Source organism: Lepisma saccharinum, chromosome 4 (genome assembly GCF_977018435.1).
Source record: "Lepisma saccharinum chromosome 4, izLepSacc3.1, whole genome shotgun sequence".
NCBI lineage: Eukaryota > Metazoa > Arthropoda > Insecta > Zygentoma > Lepismatidae > Lepisma > Lepisma saccharinum.
Genome location: NC_139232.1, coordinates 47321738 through 47340971, shown reverse-complemented (window position 1 = coordinate 47340971; position 19234 = coordinate 47321738). Strand labels below are relative to the sequence as shown.

Below are 19234 nucleotides of genomic sequence, written 5' to 3'. Positions count from 1 at the left end.
ACATAAGGAGAAATTATTCAACAATGTTACAAATAAATGAACTTCTTTTAATTCTCTAATAAAAAAAAAAAAAGATTCCGACATTTGCATATTTTTAAATTATATTTACGAAATTCCTTGACCAGGATTTACATGTCAATGGGAACCATGCTAGTCCACACTTGTTGAAAGTTATTTCTTGCAAGCATAGACCATAGACCACTATGAAATTTTTGCCAATGACAATATAAAGTACAGATATAAAATTTACTGAAGCCCAATATTCTACTTATTAGATAATATTCCATGAAAACCTAAATGGTTCATTAACCTTCATAATTATTGTATGCAACCGGACGATTGCAAGGGGTTTTGCCATAGAAAGAGGAACTACGTATATTTACACATTTACTTTAAAAACTGGGGTATGTGAATTATACCTTTATTTCATACCAAATGGCATAATTTTGCACTACACTACACAATATTTATAGAAATACTGAATTACCTGTAATTAGTGATAAACTGATATGCCTTTCAACTGATACCAACTAACCTGCACTATCCCTAATGTCTCAATCAGAATGTAATCTGCAATGTGGAAGCTGTAGGTGTGTATACTTGTATGTATGTAACAAGGTAATTTTATAAGATCTTTACAATGTTGAACGCATGGTGCATACAGCACATACAAAATATTTTAAAAATTAATTACCAATTTAAAAATCTAGCAACTTCTACATCCATCATGCACCACTTGAAACAATAACTAAGTAAATATGTAACATTGATTAGGGCTGAGCTGATACTGATGCCAATGTATAGGTACATGGAATATATATTGGTATCTTATGTGAAATTATGAATATTTTAAAAGAAAGCTCTTATATATATATATATATATATATATATATATATACATACACATTTCAATTTATGAATACTCCGAATTGCTTTGATATGTTACAATTTTCAAGTATCAACAGGGACCATAATTTTCAGGACTATTCCCCCCCCCCCAAAAAAAAAAATCGCACTTTTATATAAGACACTTTTCTGCCAAATATACATACCCACAATTATACCAACTAATATTTCAATTTGTAAGTCACATGGCCTATGCCTGGTTGTAAATCATATGATGGAAATGATTTTTGAGCAAATTAATTTCCGCTTTTCACATGACAAATACCAATGTTAGAGCTCCCGAATGATGATAGGTACACACTTGATTTCCCACCAGAAGCCCACCACTTTGCTTGGTGACGCAAAACATTCTGATAGAAGTTGAAAAATCATGGAAAACATCTATTTACACCTGGTTTCATGCAGTTGTCACAATTATTCCATGTAAACATGCACCATAGTTGTTATTTTTTTAAACGTGCACATCATATATGCCTAACTATGGTACATTTTTAGTTTTTTAAGTACAAAATATATTGAAATCCACAAAAAGGACACAATTCACATTTCATGTCAAATTCACATTGTTTCGTGATTTCAAATGAATGAAAAAAGTGCTTAGAACATGTCGTCTCTGCAGATATACAAACTTTTTTCTAAACAACAAACATTTTTTGGTGTTATTTCATTTGCAAAAAATGAAGGTCCCTAGGTATAAGTGAAAATTTCTATTGACTCAGTTACAATTAGCATTTTTCCACAATCACAAATTTATCAAATAGAAATGCTATTTTTAAAAAAAAAACACTGCTTTATTTGTTACAGTGTTCTTATGGGAGGAGATTGGGTGGATGCCACGAATACAATGAAAACGTCTCACAGATATACATAATTAAAGTTTACAATAATGCTTGTTGAGATGATGAATATATATTCTCCATACACACATATCATACAAGGTTAGACATATGAATTTTTTTATAGATACAAAATTTACCACACCGGCATTGAACCAAATATAAAATGGCAACATTTAGTGAAGAATTACACATTTAAAAGCACCAATTCACACAAGCAAAATACTAACTCTGAAACCACTTACTTGATATAATTAGCCTTCTTATCTTCTTTCCAGTCTTTGTTGAGCTGATGAACCTTACAAGCTACGTACCTTTGCTCTTTCAGATCAAATGCCTGAAATGAAATCCAACATTAAATTACAAACAGATAACAATGTGAGACATCAAAATCTATGCAAAAGAAAATTCAGTCCCGTCTTGAAACAGTGCCCTCATGATATATCTGGAAATATTTTTTATCATCATGTAAAAACAAAACAAAAGGTTACCAAGAAACAGAAATCAAACATCAGAATGTGAAATAACATCCAAAATATTAATCTTTGGAAAAAATAAATTTTCTGTAATTCTTGGTAATTCTTCATGTTACTGCAGTAAAGGATCAAAGTCTGAAAAGGTTTTTCACCCCTCTTTAAAAAAAGGGGTGGGGGATAAGTTGAACCTAATACTGATACTCTCACACAGTCCCACCAAATATTGATACCAATACTTATGCACTGTAATAACTTAAATAGTGCAGAATATAAGCAGTGACATGACATGTTACCCAGCAGGCTGCAGAGTTTCTGGAGATATCAGAAAACTAGCAAGTAAACAAAGAAGCAAGGCTATGAAAAGCTATACAAATTTTCCTTCAACGAATGTGTCTTCACAACTTTCTCATGTATTAAACATCTCGGAATCAGAAATAAATAAAGTAGGGATGGGACAGATTAATCGGTACTCTTATCAGTATTGGCCGATATAGGCATATATATCGATAATTTCGACCCAACATATGTATAAATCTCTTTTAATTTCACACAATATTTTGCCATTATGATACAATACTTTTGTACTGCTGTCATCTGGTAGCATACATTTTTAAGGAAGTACCAAGGATCATTTGAATTTTATATTGGATCGGTAGAATTTTTGTTACCGGTAAATTTTATACCAGGCGAAGTTTCATATTGGTCCATCCCTAAATTAAAGTACACGTATCTGTTCCAAAATTTTCGGCACGATTTTTCTGATATAAATGAATACAAGTGCAGTTTCTACTTTTACAATTATTTCATATTGCTTCATATTAGTAGTCTAATAAACTACATCACCTAGGCAGCTACAGTTTCAGGGAGAAGTTAATTTTCATGTTCTGCAAATTTTTTTCATAAGTTTGCAAAATGCTCCTAAACTCCGCATACAGAGAACTATTGATTCATGTTTGGGAAATACAGAACAGTAGTATAATAAATATGCATAAGCAAATTACTAACTTTATTTGCGGGACTTACAGCAGTATAGCACAGATGCAGATCTGACATCCAAACCATCACCAGCAAGCAGACGGCAAAAAAATGAAATGGATTGTCTCCCCTTACCACCATACTACATCCAACCACCTTGCTAAGACCCTAAGGCAATTTGACATAACTACAGTTGAGAGCTGAGAAGACTGCGAGTGCGGGGTGAGGTTCGGGGGTGAACAGGGAGGAAGTGTGGGGAGGGAAGCTTTGACTTGGTGTTCAATTTTTCAGTGTTGCCAGACATACAGAAGTTCCTGTAGGAAAGGGTGAGAATCTGATAATGGAATCGGGACTCTCCGGTTGTTCACATCTTTCCCGAGGGACAACCGTGTCAGGTGCTCTCGCGAAGAAGCATTAACAAGACGCTAGGAAATACACAAAAAGCACACACCCTTACTTTCTTAGTCACGTTGGAAGCAGATTGCTTTAATTTGTAAAGTTTTACTAATTGTTGCCTCAAACGTTTATTGCTAATTTGAACATTCTTCACTTTATGTAATAAACAATTGCATTGTTTATTTACTTGTTCTTCAGCACATTTTAATTTCTTTTTCACAGTTTCAACTCTCTATTATTGTTGGAGATTGGGTATATTGAGTATATTTCCAGTACTCAAAGTCTCTGAATTATTGTGTGCCATGCAAATTCTTTTGCAAGAAGATAACTCTTCAAGTTTTCCACTGCTCGCTTTCGAATCTTGACGTTTATTGGCACGTCCACTTCGATCAATTATGTAATTTGGTTGTTGCACACTACAATTCACCACACAACCAGGTAAATTTAAACTTGGTTCAGCATTTTTATTAAGCTGTGTTCTACAGGTATTGATCAGCAGTTCTGCTTTTAAGTTTCGTTCGTAATCGGCATCCAGAAAATGTGATGAGCACACTGTGGCTGTTTTCATATCAACAGGATCTAATCTCTTACACTTTGAAACCCACATCTTGCACATAATCGGATCCTTTGGGACATGGCCGTAGGCAGGAAAAATTTTTCTCATGGGCATCGCATAATCTTTAGTCATAAAAATTATGTTGTTTGACCATTCACATGAAAATTAATTTTTGGAATTTTGAAAACTGTGGAAAGCAGTAATTCTTTGGTTTAAATGGTAAAACATAACCTGGTACCTGCATTGTAACCTCAATTTTTATATCTAACGCTGTTTTTCTTCGGTTATTCTGTTCGAATACTAACTAACTGGACTTTATTTCCGTTATTAACAATAAAACTAACAAACGTTGTGCTATTTTGTAACTTGCAATAAACGATGTCTATTCTATAGACCAGTTCGATCCCACTTTCCAACGCTCATATTGTAACTATGCTTTCCAAACAGCATTATATACAACCAATATGCACTATACAAGTATGTGCTTTATAGGACTGCATATAGGTTAAATGTACAGTATGTACTATATCGACTTCTGAGTGAAGGATAGTGAATGTAACACGCTATGAAGCAGGATATTCTAGGTTTGAATTCTTATAAAGGGGCATTTAAACCCTTATCGAACAGGGAATTAAAAGTTGTAACTGGAATTTTGGGATAATCGCTAGGGAATTTTCAGTCTGATCCAGGAACAGCACTGGAAAGAGGACAGCAGAAGTGAAAATGAAGGGGTCGCGGGTGGGCTGTGATTCTGAGAATGAAACCAGTTTCGCTCAAATTTCAGAATTCAAAATGTTTGAAAATTTCAACTCTATAATTTCAGAATTGTCTCGAATATTTTATTTAAAAATATGTTACAAATTTTCGTTTCTGAACTCGCATTAATCCAACATGCCAGAAGTTTCGGTAGGGGAGGGGGGCTTGAACCCTAACCCCTCCCCCCTAAATACAGCCATGCTTTGGGAGCAAATAGCTTACACCTACTGTATTTCTTGAGTCGTTCTGGCACAAAGCAACAGCACAATTTCACGGCATCTTACTGAAGTGTTACTGTTGTTGCAAAAAAAAAAAATCCCCACTATCACACAAGCTACAGAAAAGGAAACACAAGGCACTTTCAAGTTCCCTCGCACAAATGCAGATCCTATAACAAGCAGAAAGGTCAGTGACAACGTCACCCCTGTCCCGTGAGTGACTTCAGAGTTGGAACCTCCCACGACCCTCTTTTTTCAGTTTCGGGAGGGAAGACTGCGCTACTTTCCCAACTATATTATATACTATTTTCGATCTGTGTGTGTGCATCTTACTAACTTCAGTGCTCTTGTTCCATTGTTGCAGTGCGAGTATGTCTTCTTCGCGAAGAATGGGACAGACAATTCACAGTGAAGCTAGGGAGATAATAAGAAACGTGATACAGCAGTGTGATGAAGAGGCCAAAGAAGGAAAATTAAAGTACTTGCTACAGCAATCACATTTGTGTGTGTCTAATTACACGGGCGTATCCGTGCGGTGTGTATCAAAAATAAGGAAAGAGGCCCATGAAGCGGGCGAGACGTCACTGTCTACACCGGGTAAGAAACGACGACGAGCCGAGCAATACAAATTCCATTGCGACGAATTCGATCGAAGGGTCATCAGAGACGTAATACAAGAATTTTACCTTGTGAAAAATACAATACCAACGGCACCGAAACTTCTTTCAGCCATTCGTGAAAAAATTAATTTTCCGTGGAAAGTGCATAGTTTACGTCGTCTGCTTCATGATATGGGTTTCGGTTGGAAAAAATGCAGAAGCAACAGAAAAATTCTCATAGAACGTCCAAATATTGTTCATTGGCGTGCCAAATATCTAAGGGCAATTAAAAAAATTGAGATCGGAGAATCGTGTGATAGTATATATCAACGAGTCATGGGTCGACAACAATCTCACCTTTGGGAAATGCTGGCAAAGTGACTCAGTACAAGGAGTGTCAACCAACACCAGTTCCTCCAATAGGTTAATTTTAGTTCATGCTGGTTCAAGGCACGGCTCCATAAATGTAGCAAACTTTATATTTAGGGCAGGAAAGGCAACCGGAGACTATCATGGACAGATGAATTCGGTTAACTTTGAGAAATGGGTGAGGGAAAAACTTCTGCCAGCCCTCCCGAGGGCAAGTGTTTGTGTATTGGATAACACTCCCTACCACAACATACAGGTGATTAAGCCTCCGACTAAATATTCTGTGAAGCAGGAGATGATAGACTGGTTAAGACTAAACGAAGTGCCATTTTCAGAAAGCATGAAAAAATTTGAATTATTCCAATTGATCGAAAAGTACAGGCCGCCAGATAAGATTTTTTGTGTGGACGAACTTTTGAAGATGAATGGCCATTCAGTGTTTCGGTTGCCTCCTTACATGTGCGAATTGAATGCCATTGAACTAGCGTGGGCTAAAATAAAACTACTTGTGAGGGAGAAAAATATAACAGGAGATTTGACATTGTCAAGGTTGGAGGAAGTGACAAAAAGTGCGGTGGAATCTGTGACGCCAGCTGACTGGGAAGGATATGACAAGCATGTCATCACTGTCGAACAGGACTACTGGCAGAAAGATGGTCTGATGGAGGACACTGTGGATAGAATTGTTATTTCATTAGGTGGTATTGACAGTGATGAAGACGACAATATCAGTGACAGTGATTCATCTTCGGGATCGGAATTGGCACAAACCTTATCAGATAGTGACGATGACTGATGAAAGGTGAGTGGAAAGCATGTTATTGTACAAATACTTTAATCATCAAAATAAAATTCCTCCATTATTAGTATTGCTTTTACTTGTTGCTATGTAATATCTTCCATTCATTTGCAATGCATTTTCGTACCATGCCTTTTTCATTTATGCCGCTGCCACCCTGAAAGGAAGATGAGCTGGCTGCACACGGCAACAACAGGCAGGTCAGTTTCGCATTCCTCAGCCTCGCAGTCTTCTCAGCTCCCAACTGTAGCACACAAACCAGTGCCCAAAATAGCCAATGCTCTGAACAAACACAAATAAACTATATTTCCTCTCTCCCTGTGTGAGTGCAATGAACGCACCCAACAGCACTTGACAGATGTCAAAAAATCCCAGCCAACTATCTCAAATTCAACAGGCACACTGTCAAAAAAGTTTCAGGTAGGCGTCCATCGTACGTGCTAATTGATACCAAAATGAAAGAGATGCATGCAATTGTGTGTTTTCCACTTGAGCTTAACATTTGACAGCGGCCAGTTGCATCATATTTGGCTCCCACTACTGCAGCAACTGAAACCCAATGCAAGCAACAAACACAGAAAATGAAATGACTACACCAGCGCTCAGGGGATAATTTTTAAAAAAATTGGGCCCCTATGTTAGTGGTTCCCAAACTTTTTCGTTTCACGGTGCCCTTAGTGTTTCAAGATCTTTCTGCAGCATCCAACGCGCTGTTAGTGTGGTTAGGTTGCTTGCCTCAAGTAAAAAAAATAAACATATATTTTAAATTCAGGAAGGTAAAAAGCACTAAATAAGTGCGTATGTGGAACAATCATATCGTTCATTGAATTTATTCAGTGAACCTATTAGAACATTTTGTGGCGACCTTGTAAGCCAGGGTGTCGCAGTGCACACTTTGGAAACCACTGCCCTAGGCTATCCTTTGTTTTGGGCCTTTCTTATATTCTTATTATTATTAACAGTTTTGTTATCATGGTACTACGGGGCCTCTCTGATAACGCAGTGGTAGCGTTGTTGCCTTGTAATCAAGGTGTCCCAGGTTCGATACCTGGTGGATACACATGGCACAGTGGTTCGGATCCCACTTTAAACTGTAGGTCCAGTCCCGATTAGCCTTTCTGTGCATAAAATGGACTTAAAACAACAATTCAACTCATATCATGGTACTTCACTTCCAATAATTACATGCTGTGTGGAATCTTTAAAATATAAACACATTTGATTAAAAATTATTTATTAAACTTCCATGAAACAATACATTTAGATTTAGCAAGAGAACACTCGCCTAAAACTGTTTCCTACTGGCTTTCATGGCAGCAAAACTAACAAATGAGACACTCAAGTCAATTTCTGTCCCTTCAGTGTCTCATTTTTTGTACGGCCCCTAGGCTATAGCCTAGCCTAGTGGCAAATCCCCCTCTGCCAGTGCTCCTAGTGGCACACAGGGAAATGACAGGAACCGAAAGCCCAACTAACAGACGTTCCCAAGTGGATGGTGGCATGGGCCACCAAAATTAACAAAACCATTAAAAGTAAGTCTCGCACATAAAGTTAGTATTTCTCATACTTGTATTTATTACAGAACTAATTGAGTTGATATATGAATGACACACATTGAAGTTATAAGAACAAACATCTCTATAGCACTAAGCAAAAATATTGTGATATCTGAAAATATGAGACACTGGGGAGGGGACAAACGTTTCAGTCTAAGATGCTACAGATCCTTATTCATGTACTCAAGACTCCAGGAAAGTTTCAGCTGGCATAGGTGATTAAATTTGAATTCTAACTTTCCAATTCCAATACCACTACTCTGGCCAATAGTAACACATCGTATCGACTTGGTTCAAGTAAAAATCTGATTGGGAAAGAGGGAAAGGTAGGATTTATAGATAAGACTAGGTGTGACTGCAGGGAAACATATCAACAGTCACCTCCTTCATTCCCAAGTTCTTTTATCAGTTTTTACTTGTTTTAGGTGCTGGTTTTCAAAGAAGACCTTGGTTTCGAAGAGTGGAAACGCAAATATATTTTAACCTTTTACTGCAACAGGTTCATTTTATTTGTTTATCCATCATTTGGAAATAAGTTTCCAAACTACATGAATATAATTTTAATCGTGTCATTATATATTTTGTTTATAATTATCTAAAAAATTATAAACGGCCAAGAACTTTAACTTACCTTGTGTACTTCACTAAACCCTCCTTTGCCTAATAACATAAGAAGAAGATACCTGTCATTTAGTACAGGATGGTTATTAAACCTGCAACAAAGGGAAAAAAGTATTAGTACTGTTACCATTATTATTAAAAACAGTAAGAACAATCTAGTTTTCCTTCAACATGAACAAAATGTTTTGTTGAAATATGTATTATAGAGTGAGTATGCTAAAATAAATCATAAACATGCTGATTGTTTAGATTTTTCAGATGTTCCTGAAACGTGTCCCTGCTTTAAGAAAAAAACACTCAACAATTTATGATGGTATCATAATTACAGTATTATGATTTTTTTATTCAACTTAGTAGCATTTTGTGTAAACCTACTCCCTTCTAATATTTTTCTGGTGTCACTGTTGTCTTAGCCTTATTTAATTTAACAAGTCTACTTGCCCGCAAGAAAGTTTGCACAATTACACATGAAGCACAGACATACTCAACTAAGGTAGTTGTAAAATATGTGCATCATCATTCAATTACAATCTGTATACTTTTTAGTGAGAGTACATTGAATATTTCAAAGACTTTGTAAAGAAACTGAACAATAGAGATAATTTTACCATCATTTACTAGTCTTACCTTGATTGATCTTCATTATGAATTCGTTTTAATTCCCTAATATGTAGATTTCTTTCTCTTTCCAATTTTTCCATTTCAAGCTGCAGATCAGCATCTTCCTTTTTCAGAGCACTTTGCCGAAGCTGGAGTAGAAAGACACACAAGCATATAACAACCATCCCAAAATGTACATAAGGAAATAATAGAACAACATTAATTACAGTACGTAAAAAGATTTTTCTTATTCACTCTTTAAGTGGAGACAATAAAACTACTTATTAACATTAAAATTAATAAAAAATAGGAGTTTGGCTCGGGGAGCTCTAAAGATTAATTTGAATTTAAAATTACAATCATAATTATTTGTTGTTGGCGAGTAACAAATATTTCATTATCAAACATGGGAGTTTAAGTAAATATCCTATGAGATATGCTTTTGATCTTTCTTTTGGGTTTTGAGAGAGGTGTAAATGTGTAATAACTATATCAGCTCACTGCAAACAGGAATTTTTGAAAAGATTTCCTCCAGTCTATAAATATTATTCTGCTTTACATAAACTCGTAAGTTATTATTTGAGGTTAGAAGTTTGGCAAAATGTGTTCTTTTCATTGGTCGCACATATTTATAACTAGTTATTCCACACATGTAATTTCAAGAGAAATTAAAAAGTTTGTGCAAAATTGTTGATTATGAAATTATTACAATGCCTATTTAATTTGATTTAAATAGTTTCATAGTGCTATAAGCCTCCTAAATTATGCATTATATTAGAAAAGTTTTATTTTAAAAATGCAGCTTGAGTGATTCCCTAAAACTACTGACATTTAAGTTGCTTTATCTATAAAAATGAAGCTTAGAGAATACAACAGAATTTGAACCTTTTCCAACACAAAATAAAATTGTTTGGATTTTGCCCTCCAACTTGAAATGCATTGACCGACTTATTCCACTCAAATGCAATATGAGCAAGATATATAGCAAGTGTCCAAATTTCAACTCAAAAACTTTAAATATGCAACAGTTATTGCAGTAAAAATGATTGCCCCTATATTTTCTAAATGTTATCAAAAGATTATGACCCAAATAAATCAATAGAAAATTCAGTTTCTCACGCCCTGAAAATGTATTCCAGATAGTTTTGAAGACAACTGCACTTGTAACATTGTGAAAAGCATTTTTTTTAAATCTGCCATCTTAGGACACATTGTCCAATTTTAATGAAATGCTGTTAATTCCTACAATTTGAGGTATCTACAGTGGGAGCCCAGTTTTTGTGTTCGCGGATTTTACATTTACCTGCTCTATTCATTTTACCTTTCTGGTTCCAATGAACCTAATGTAAAGCTTTCCTGGAGCTTTACTGGATTACAAGTGTTAAAATTCTTTAAAATATGACAGCCATAAAATTACAAGATACAGTTAGAATAATGAACAAAAGTCTGTAATAGATTATATATTGATAAACAAATAAAGATGATAATGAACAACATTAAAGTGATACCCAGTGAGAACTTAGACAATAACCACAGGCTACAGTAGGAGATGTGAGGAGATGGAAAACAAAATATAAAAAGGAGAAAGGAAAAAGAGAGAAGGATAAGAGTGTGGAAATTCAAGGATAAATGATAAAAGAGAAATATCAAGAAATATTGCATACTAAAGAGCCCAGAGATGAACCCAAAGGAGTAGAAACAGAATGGATAAGATTTAAAACAGAATTAGTAGAGGCAGCCGAAAAGGTATGTGGAAGGACAAGCAAGAAAAGAAAGAAGAAAGAAACACCTTGGTGGAATGAAAAAACTAGAGGGGCAGTGAAAAACAAAAATTGTGCATTTAGAAAATGGTTTAAAGTTAAATTACAAAATGCACGAAAATAGTACATGGAAAAGAATCAAGAGGCAAGAATGGTAAAGGAGGAAAGAAGTGGATGGAAGAATGGGCCAAAGTGCTAGAAGAAGATGTAGATGAAAACAAGAAAGTATTGTGTGGATTAGTGAGAGGAAGGAGAAGAGAAAGACGAGATAGCTGCAAGCTAAAGGATGAAAGGGGAAACGTTGCAGAAGAGAATGAAGAAATGAGAATGTGCAAAATCATTGAGAAATTGCTGAACGTGAAAAAAGGAAATGAACATGAAGAAGTGAAGGAAAAGAAAACATGAAGAAAAAAATGGTAGAGCACCTGGAATAGATGAAGTGTCAGTGGAAATCAGGGTTGTTAACATTTTTTGATTATGAAATTCCCCGACATTTACAGGTTTTCCAGTCCAAGAGTAAAATTTTTCCAGACATATTTATCATCATGATTTTTATTTTTGAACCCTGTGTTTTTCAATTAAATATATAATTCATTAGTTATTATGAATATTCACTTTCACAACTTTTTTTAAGCAAATTTCATTCCAGAGGTGGATTATTTCAGCATAACAGATCTCCACAATATAAAAAGTTCATAAACCATACACAATTTTTCATTTTCTGGAAGATTTATAGTGTCGTAGAAAATGCTGCTTTTTTGCTTACATTTGTAAGTACACAGCATCTGGAGAATTTTTTGTTGCATATAGGAATTCTATAGGAAATGCCAACAAGACTATAATAATAATAATACGTGACTCGACAGCCCTAGAAGGGCCTTGGCCTGTCTCCCTCCCACAATCCTACCTAGAGGTGTGAAGTCTTCAACCAGTAATGGGGTGACATAAGATCTACAGAAAAATAGACTATAACCTCATCTTCACCAATTTTCCGATAATTATGATCATATTGTCAATGTACTTTAGTTATCAATCAGATATTGGGACTGCAAGTTTTACTTTGATATTCTTTCTAATATCTAGTATTATAAAAGTGAAAATTTATTGCAGAAATTCGAAGGAACCATAATTTTGCACACGACTGAGAATCATAAAAACGAAAGAAACAAGTTTCTAAATTGAATCTTTTTTTGGAAGTGGAATCACAAGAACCGAATCCAGAAGTGGAAGTGGAAGTGAACCGCTTGTTCATTTTGCAACTTTTTCTCTTGCAGACTCCAAAATGCACGTAAATTCCAGACAATTTGCAAAATTCCCTGACATTTTCCTGTTTTACTGGTTTTCCAGATTCATAGCAACCCTGGGAAATGATACTAGGAGCAAAAGTGATTGATGTACAGTGTGATGAAAACAGCGTGGCAAGAGAGAGAAGTGCCGAGAGATTGGACAAAGGCACAAATGGGTCACATATTCAAGAAGGGGGACAGAAAGGAATGTAAAAACTATAGAGGAATGACACTAATGTGCCACTCAGCAAAGGTGTATGAGAAAATATTAGAGAAAATAAAGTAACAGAGCTGAACATGAGAGAGAAAAAGTATGGATTTAGAAGCAGATCAACAGTAGATCTGATATTTACCATAAGGCAATTACAAGAAAGGCACTATGAGTATGGCAATGATTTGATTATGGCATTGCTAGACATAGAAAAGGCATATGATAGCATGGACAGAACAAAAATCTGGAAAGCTCTAAAAAAGAGATAGGAGTCGAGGAAGAGATAGTGTGTCGAGTGAGGAGCACATAGAAGGGCAACCAGAGCTGTGTGAAGAACGGAGTGGTTCAGTATAAGTAATGGACTAAAACAGGAAAGTGCTCTTTCCGCACTGCTCTTCATAATTACAATGGATGCAACTAATAAAGAGGTGGGGATGAAGATGGGAAAGGAAGAGAAAGGCCCTGTTGTTCGCTGATGATTTAGCAATAGGGGGACAGGGAAGTAGTAGTACTGTCATGGAAAAAATACTTCCCCCACAGAGCTTAATACCAGAAGTCTTAAGGGGGAAGTATTTATTTCCACGACCGTACAGAGACAGCTTGATAGTTGGCAAGAGGAAATCAACAGAGCAGGAATGAAATTCAGTGCAGGAAAGAGTGAAGTGCTAATAACAACAAGAAACAGTGCCAGAAATGTACAAAGAATAAAGGTGGACACGGAAGAGTTGAGTGTAGTGGAGTTTCAAATATCTAGGAAGCATAATTGAGAGAAGTGGAAGAATAAATGAGGAGGTAAACAGAAGTGGAAGAATAAATGAGGAGGTAAACAGAAGAGGATGAATGGGTGGTGGACTCTATCAAAGCATTCAAAGATTAATATGGAACAGGAATGTACCTATGAAATGCAAGAAGGTAATATACAGGGTGGTCCAAAAGTGTGGAGAAACCTGAATAAAAGTTGAATGACATACTGTTCCACAAAACTAACATTGTAGGTTTGTAATAGAGGTGGGTGAAAATGTTATAGGGCATATGACGATGATGGCCCCCATCTTGAATTCAACTTCAAAAGTTTAAAGGGGAAGGAGGTGATATATATCAAATCAGGATAGAATTTCATGAGAAATGCAATGGTAAAGTTTCTTTCTTCGTATCTTTAACCAGTAAAATGTCATTACTGAATTCTTTCTTGTACCAATTTGCTCCTTTTCGAGGTGTCAGAAAAAAGTATTAAAATGTATTTGGCGTGTCAGTAACGCATCAAGATCAAAGTGACGTCTAAGGAGAGATGTTCCCATACCATTGCACACGATATTAATCGGATACATCCACGAAGAGCTGCGCATTACGAATGGTTGTCTCGAACAATTACAGTGTGACATTTCCACTGAATGAAAAGTCCTTCACATTGACATGGCTAATTTTCATGTTCATAAGGAAGTTCATAAACAGAATATTCGATGGATTTTATCTGATAACCCATTTTGGACAGATCACATCCGAATGGTTAGTTAATGGTGTGGCGTGCTGTGTGGAATACGATTTTCCATCGACGTAACCTTAAATGCTTGGGGCTACTTGGATTTGTCAAATGAACAGGTTTTTTCATCCTTGCTTAAGGAAGAAGGTACTTTTTACAGAGTTTTTTCATAGGGCGGAACACCAGAACACTATGAGAATGTTGTAAGACACTTTGTGGAAGTGTCTCACAACATTCAACTTTTATTCGGGAGTCTCAACACTTTTGGACCACCCTGTACAACACATACTATGTGCAAATAATTATGTATGGAGCAGAGACTTGGACAAGACAGAGAGAGAGAATGGAAAGATGCAGGCAGTGGAGGTGAAATTTTTAAGGAGCATATTGGGGAAGACTAGAAGGAACAGAATAAGGAATGAGGAGATATGACAGACAGTAGGGGTAGGTAGTGAAGCTTCAGGACAGAATAGATCAGGCACAGATGAGATGGTTTGGGCACATGAAGAGGATGGATGCAGAAAGACTGCCAGTATGAGCTTACAATGCACAAGGAGTGGAAGTAAGGCCAAAGGGGAGTCCAAGATGTCAGTGGAAAGAGCAGATAGCGGAGAGTGTTAGGAGAGAAGAGGACAAAATTGGAACACCATGGAAAGAGAGGAGTGGTGGAAGACCAGAAGAAAATGGAAAGACTTGACTTTTACGTCAACCCAGCCAGAGGGAGGAAACTGCAAAGAATGAAGGATGATGATAATGAATCACAGTTCTCTGAAGAACATGTGATCATCGAAGTTCCACTATGTCTCATCTATAGCAAAAATTTATGCTAAATACCTCTAAGGGACTTATCATGATCGCAAAATTTGATGACTTGCCCTCCTGCCTCTCCTAAAGCATGCATTATATTTAAATATTTCATTGTCATGTTATAGTACTAATATCCTGTGCTATAACAACAATTAGTTTTGGCAAAAAGTGTAACTTAAAAAATTAGCCACATCGAATAGAATACACTGTATTTGCCAGCGCACAAGATTACTTTTTTTCCTTTAAAAATAGGTCTGAATAACAGGGTACACCTTTTACGCTGATACTCAGGTTACACCATCAGGAAGAAGGAAGTTTGTAAATGGGTCAAAGCTTCCCACTGTGTTTGGCTTCACCTACTATGTAAGTACATGACCTTTTAAAAACCAGAAACTTCAGTGTCAGATTGATTAGCTTAAAGTTAGGTGAGTGTATAATAAGCTATAACATTTAATTTACATGATTTTTAACACGATGTTATCACTAGACTCAAAAAATGCAGGTTTTCATTGAATGATATGTTTAAAAAATAACAGCTTCCTTGTGCATTTTGGGGAAAATTTTAAGAAAATAGAAACACATTTACATTGCACATTCTGCATTGTTTCTTTGTGCGTATAAAATACAAATTGAGCAGAATTTAGCATGGATTTTCCATCTTCTGGTCATTTTAAGATTGGAATTAGTTTGCTTCACTCTTCAAAGATGCAGAAAATTGGGGCAGAAATACTTGGCACTTTTCAGTAATTACAAGACTAGTGATGATACCTGGAGGCATGAGAAAGAGAACGCCCCCCTCCCACCCGCAAACAAGAAAATGGTGAAGGTGGACTTTGCACCATGCCGTGATGCATATATAGGGGAATGCAAGAGATGATGTGATCAGTACCATGCTCAGCTGCTTTTACCCCACATATTCTTCGATCTCTGCCAATTTGGCGAGTTGGAGAGGATGTGATCAGCACCACACTTGGGCAGCCTTTACCTCTCAATGTTGTCCCCAGGAAAAAAATATTTCAGGCTGGGTGAGCTCCAGAGCCGCTTTATGTAGCAGCTTAGTTTACCCACCCCAAGAATCAAACCCAGGTCTCGAGTGTGGCAGTCAGACACCCTACTGACTAGGCCACCATGGCTGCCCAGCAAATGAGAAAAAGTAAATAAATATATGCTCTTTTGGCCCAAACAGGGGTGCCCACCCCCACGACCCCCAAGGCCCATGATGCACTCCCCAAAAAGGTGGAACATCCCCCCCCCCATTTATGCCGAATTAATTACTAAAATTATTTTGTCAGACCAAATTTACAAAATTCGAAGAAAAAAATAATACCAGAGGTGCAACCATGAATAGTTGTCTGGGGGGGGGGGGGGGTGCAAGTACCAGGATAAACGTACCAATAATAATAATAATAGACATTATTATTATTGTTATTACTATAGTAGTATCAGACATTATTCTCATAAATTACGCAAAAGGGGAAAGAGGTCGGTGCTAAAGCATTTGTTTCGAACAAACAATTTGAAACATTTTTCAACACCCTCAATTTCACATTAGCTAATAATGGAAATCAAGCACACAAACTGTATTTTTGAATGGCAGAAAATGAATGATAAATGCATTCCGAAGATACATGTGTAACTTTCATGTACAACATATGTTTTACACATAAGCAACAGAAAATACATGCAACAAGCTAACACTAAATTGTGTATGTATTTAAAGCTTATTCAATACAAATATACAACATATATTATTTAAATACAGCACATTGCAGAAGACAAGCAGAATGCGAGCGAAGCGAGCAATTTTTATTTAATTCGGCGCCCATGGCCGACTCCCGCCACACCTAGCTACAGCTCTGAACTTGATGAAAACGAAAAAAAGCAGATAATGCGAGTGAAGCAAGCAAAACATTTTACAAAATGAATTTTTATTTGCATAAAATTTGAAATCGAAGGGGTATTTGCTCCTTTATTTATTTAAGATCTCTCGGAAGATCTTACCTTTCTAGGCACAACAACAACAACAAAACAAAAAAAAAAAAGTTGGGGCTGTAAATTTCGTTCTGGTTTGGCTGTGTAAAATACATCGTAAAAAAGTCACGTTTTCCTTCCTTCGACCAACTTCTAATTCACCCCCTCCCCCATTCCAGGGAGCAGTCCATACTCTTCCTCGACTTGCATTGTAAGCCAGCCTGAAAAAGGAAACGCGCAACTTGCAATCTGTTTGCACCCAATGCGTACTCTAAGACACATTGAACAGTGTCGCACTCGATATTCATTTTGGTTTGGAACCCGATTAGCCCAAAAGCATAAAATGAACTCAAAACAAGCTTTATGAAACCTGTTATCGGCAAGCGACAACTTCGCAGACGCTAGACAAAACACTGGCGCCAGTTGCAGCATAAAAACAAGGTGACCGGCTGGAAGTTGGAGCAACAGGTGGTCGAAGGGAAATTCCTCCGTATTTCAAAGATGACACAACTGTCGAAGGTGGAACTTTTATCAGCTGTGTGAAGAAGAAAGAAATGACCCTTTCTTTACGTTTTACCTTGCAACAGACAATAATACGAGCAATATTTCAATAGCATTAAAAAAAAAAATTAGGACCTGAATTCTGCAATTATTACATTGCCGTGCAGACCAGTGGCGGAAAATGAGCTGGGAAGGGGGGGGGGGAAGGGCACTTATTTGTTTTTTACTTGTCCTATGGTTTTTGTTTGTTTTCAAGAATGCATCCGGAACTGGTTGCCCATTTTAGAAGTCAAACGAAAGAAAGAGCGGTCTACTGTCCACTTCCACCCTCGCCTGTAATCAACCTGTGTGCACACACACAAGCAAGAAAACAATCGGCATTGCCACCCTTCCCCCCCAAACATTTGCCGAGAAGAAAAGAGGGAGAAGTCACTCGGCCAACGGAACACTTTTGGCAAATATTAGGACATCGGCAAAGTTATGAAAATGTATGAAGTGGTAAACGGGAATTATGATGCACGTAAGATCGAAGTGAACTTTTGCGGAAACCTGGATGAAAATGCATTTAGAGGGTTGACGATCTTTAGTTGGTCTATGTGGCTTTGATTATCTCTAACAGTTTCGCTTCTTTATGAAGTGTTACAGGGAACAAAGAACACGTTTTGAATGAAAGTGGTTACCAGAAATTGTCCGCTACAAGGTCGATTTAAAATAACATCCAAGCATATTCGATCTCTTCTCGCATATCCAAGAGCAAACGAAATCACAATGGCAAAAGAAGCCTGGCGTGTTGGGTAGTGGCTGTCGGCTGCGGGGTAACATTGGTGCACTTGGGGGGGAGGGGAGGCCAGAGGTCAAGTGCTATTGGATATCACTGAAGCATGGTCTGGTGTTTATTTTTAGATCAGACCTACTTGCGAGCGGTAGAGTGCTTGTGAAGGGAATGAGTGTGAATAAAATGAGTGCAAAAAAACGTATTTTTCGCCCGATCTCTGTTCATGACGGTTTCTAAGGCGAAAACAATTTTTGTGGAAGTTATTTCTCCTGTGAAAAATACAGCTTGATACGCCTCCCATGTGACGGAAGGTGCATGCTTGAATGCCGCCAGAACAGTGATGCTTATCTCGATGTCACAAAACTTTCCAATACTAGGTGAAAACTCATGGAAAACAGCCGTTTCGCCATAAAAAGTTATTTTTTAAAATTATTATTGCTAAAGAAAGACAATCTGTAGATATATACATGTTATACGCAGTGACATAGTGGAAAAAAATGAGTGATTCCATTTTGACTGAATTATTCCGTGCATAATATGCACCACAGTTTTGGGGGGGCAAAAATTTTGGAAAAAAATGCACATTATACACGCGTGAATACGGTATATGTTTACTTTAGATACTTTAGGTTCACTGCCATTCCTAGCATCAACCTTATTCTGTAGAGTTTGTCTGCTCGACTAAACTTGTATTAATGCAAATACATCCCCCCCCCCTTCCATCCAAACCGATTCTAAAAGCCTAAGAGGTGGTGTTTCATTTCAGCCCTATCGCCGCGA

At 36.8% G+C, this 19234-nt stretch overlaps 1 protein-coding gene across 7 annotated transcripts in view; it reads right to left on the bottom strand.

Annotated features, from left to right (window-relative positions):
- Positions 1-19234, bottom strand: part of LOC145986448 (serine/threonine-protein kinase tousled-like 2) — a 160268-nt gene that overhangs the window by 26064 nt on the left and 114970 nt on the right. For all 7 annotated transcript variants that reach the window (XM_083120470.1, XM_083120471.1, XM_083120472.1 and 4 more), the window contains 3 exons: positions 9691-9812; positions 9074-9155; positions 1988-2079 (listed from right to left, as the gene is read on the bottom strand). In XM_083120470.1, the coding sequence (XP_082976596.1) occupies positions 1988-2079; positions 9074-9155; positions 9691-9812 (296 nt within the window). The remainder of the gene's footprint in view (positions 1-1987; positions 2080-9073; positions 9156-9690; positions 9813-19234) is intronic.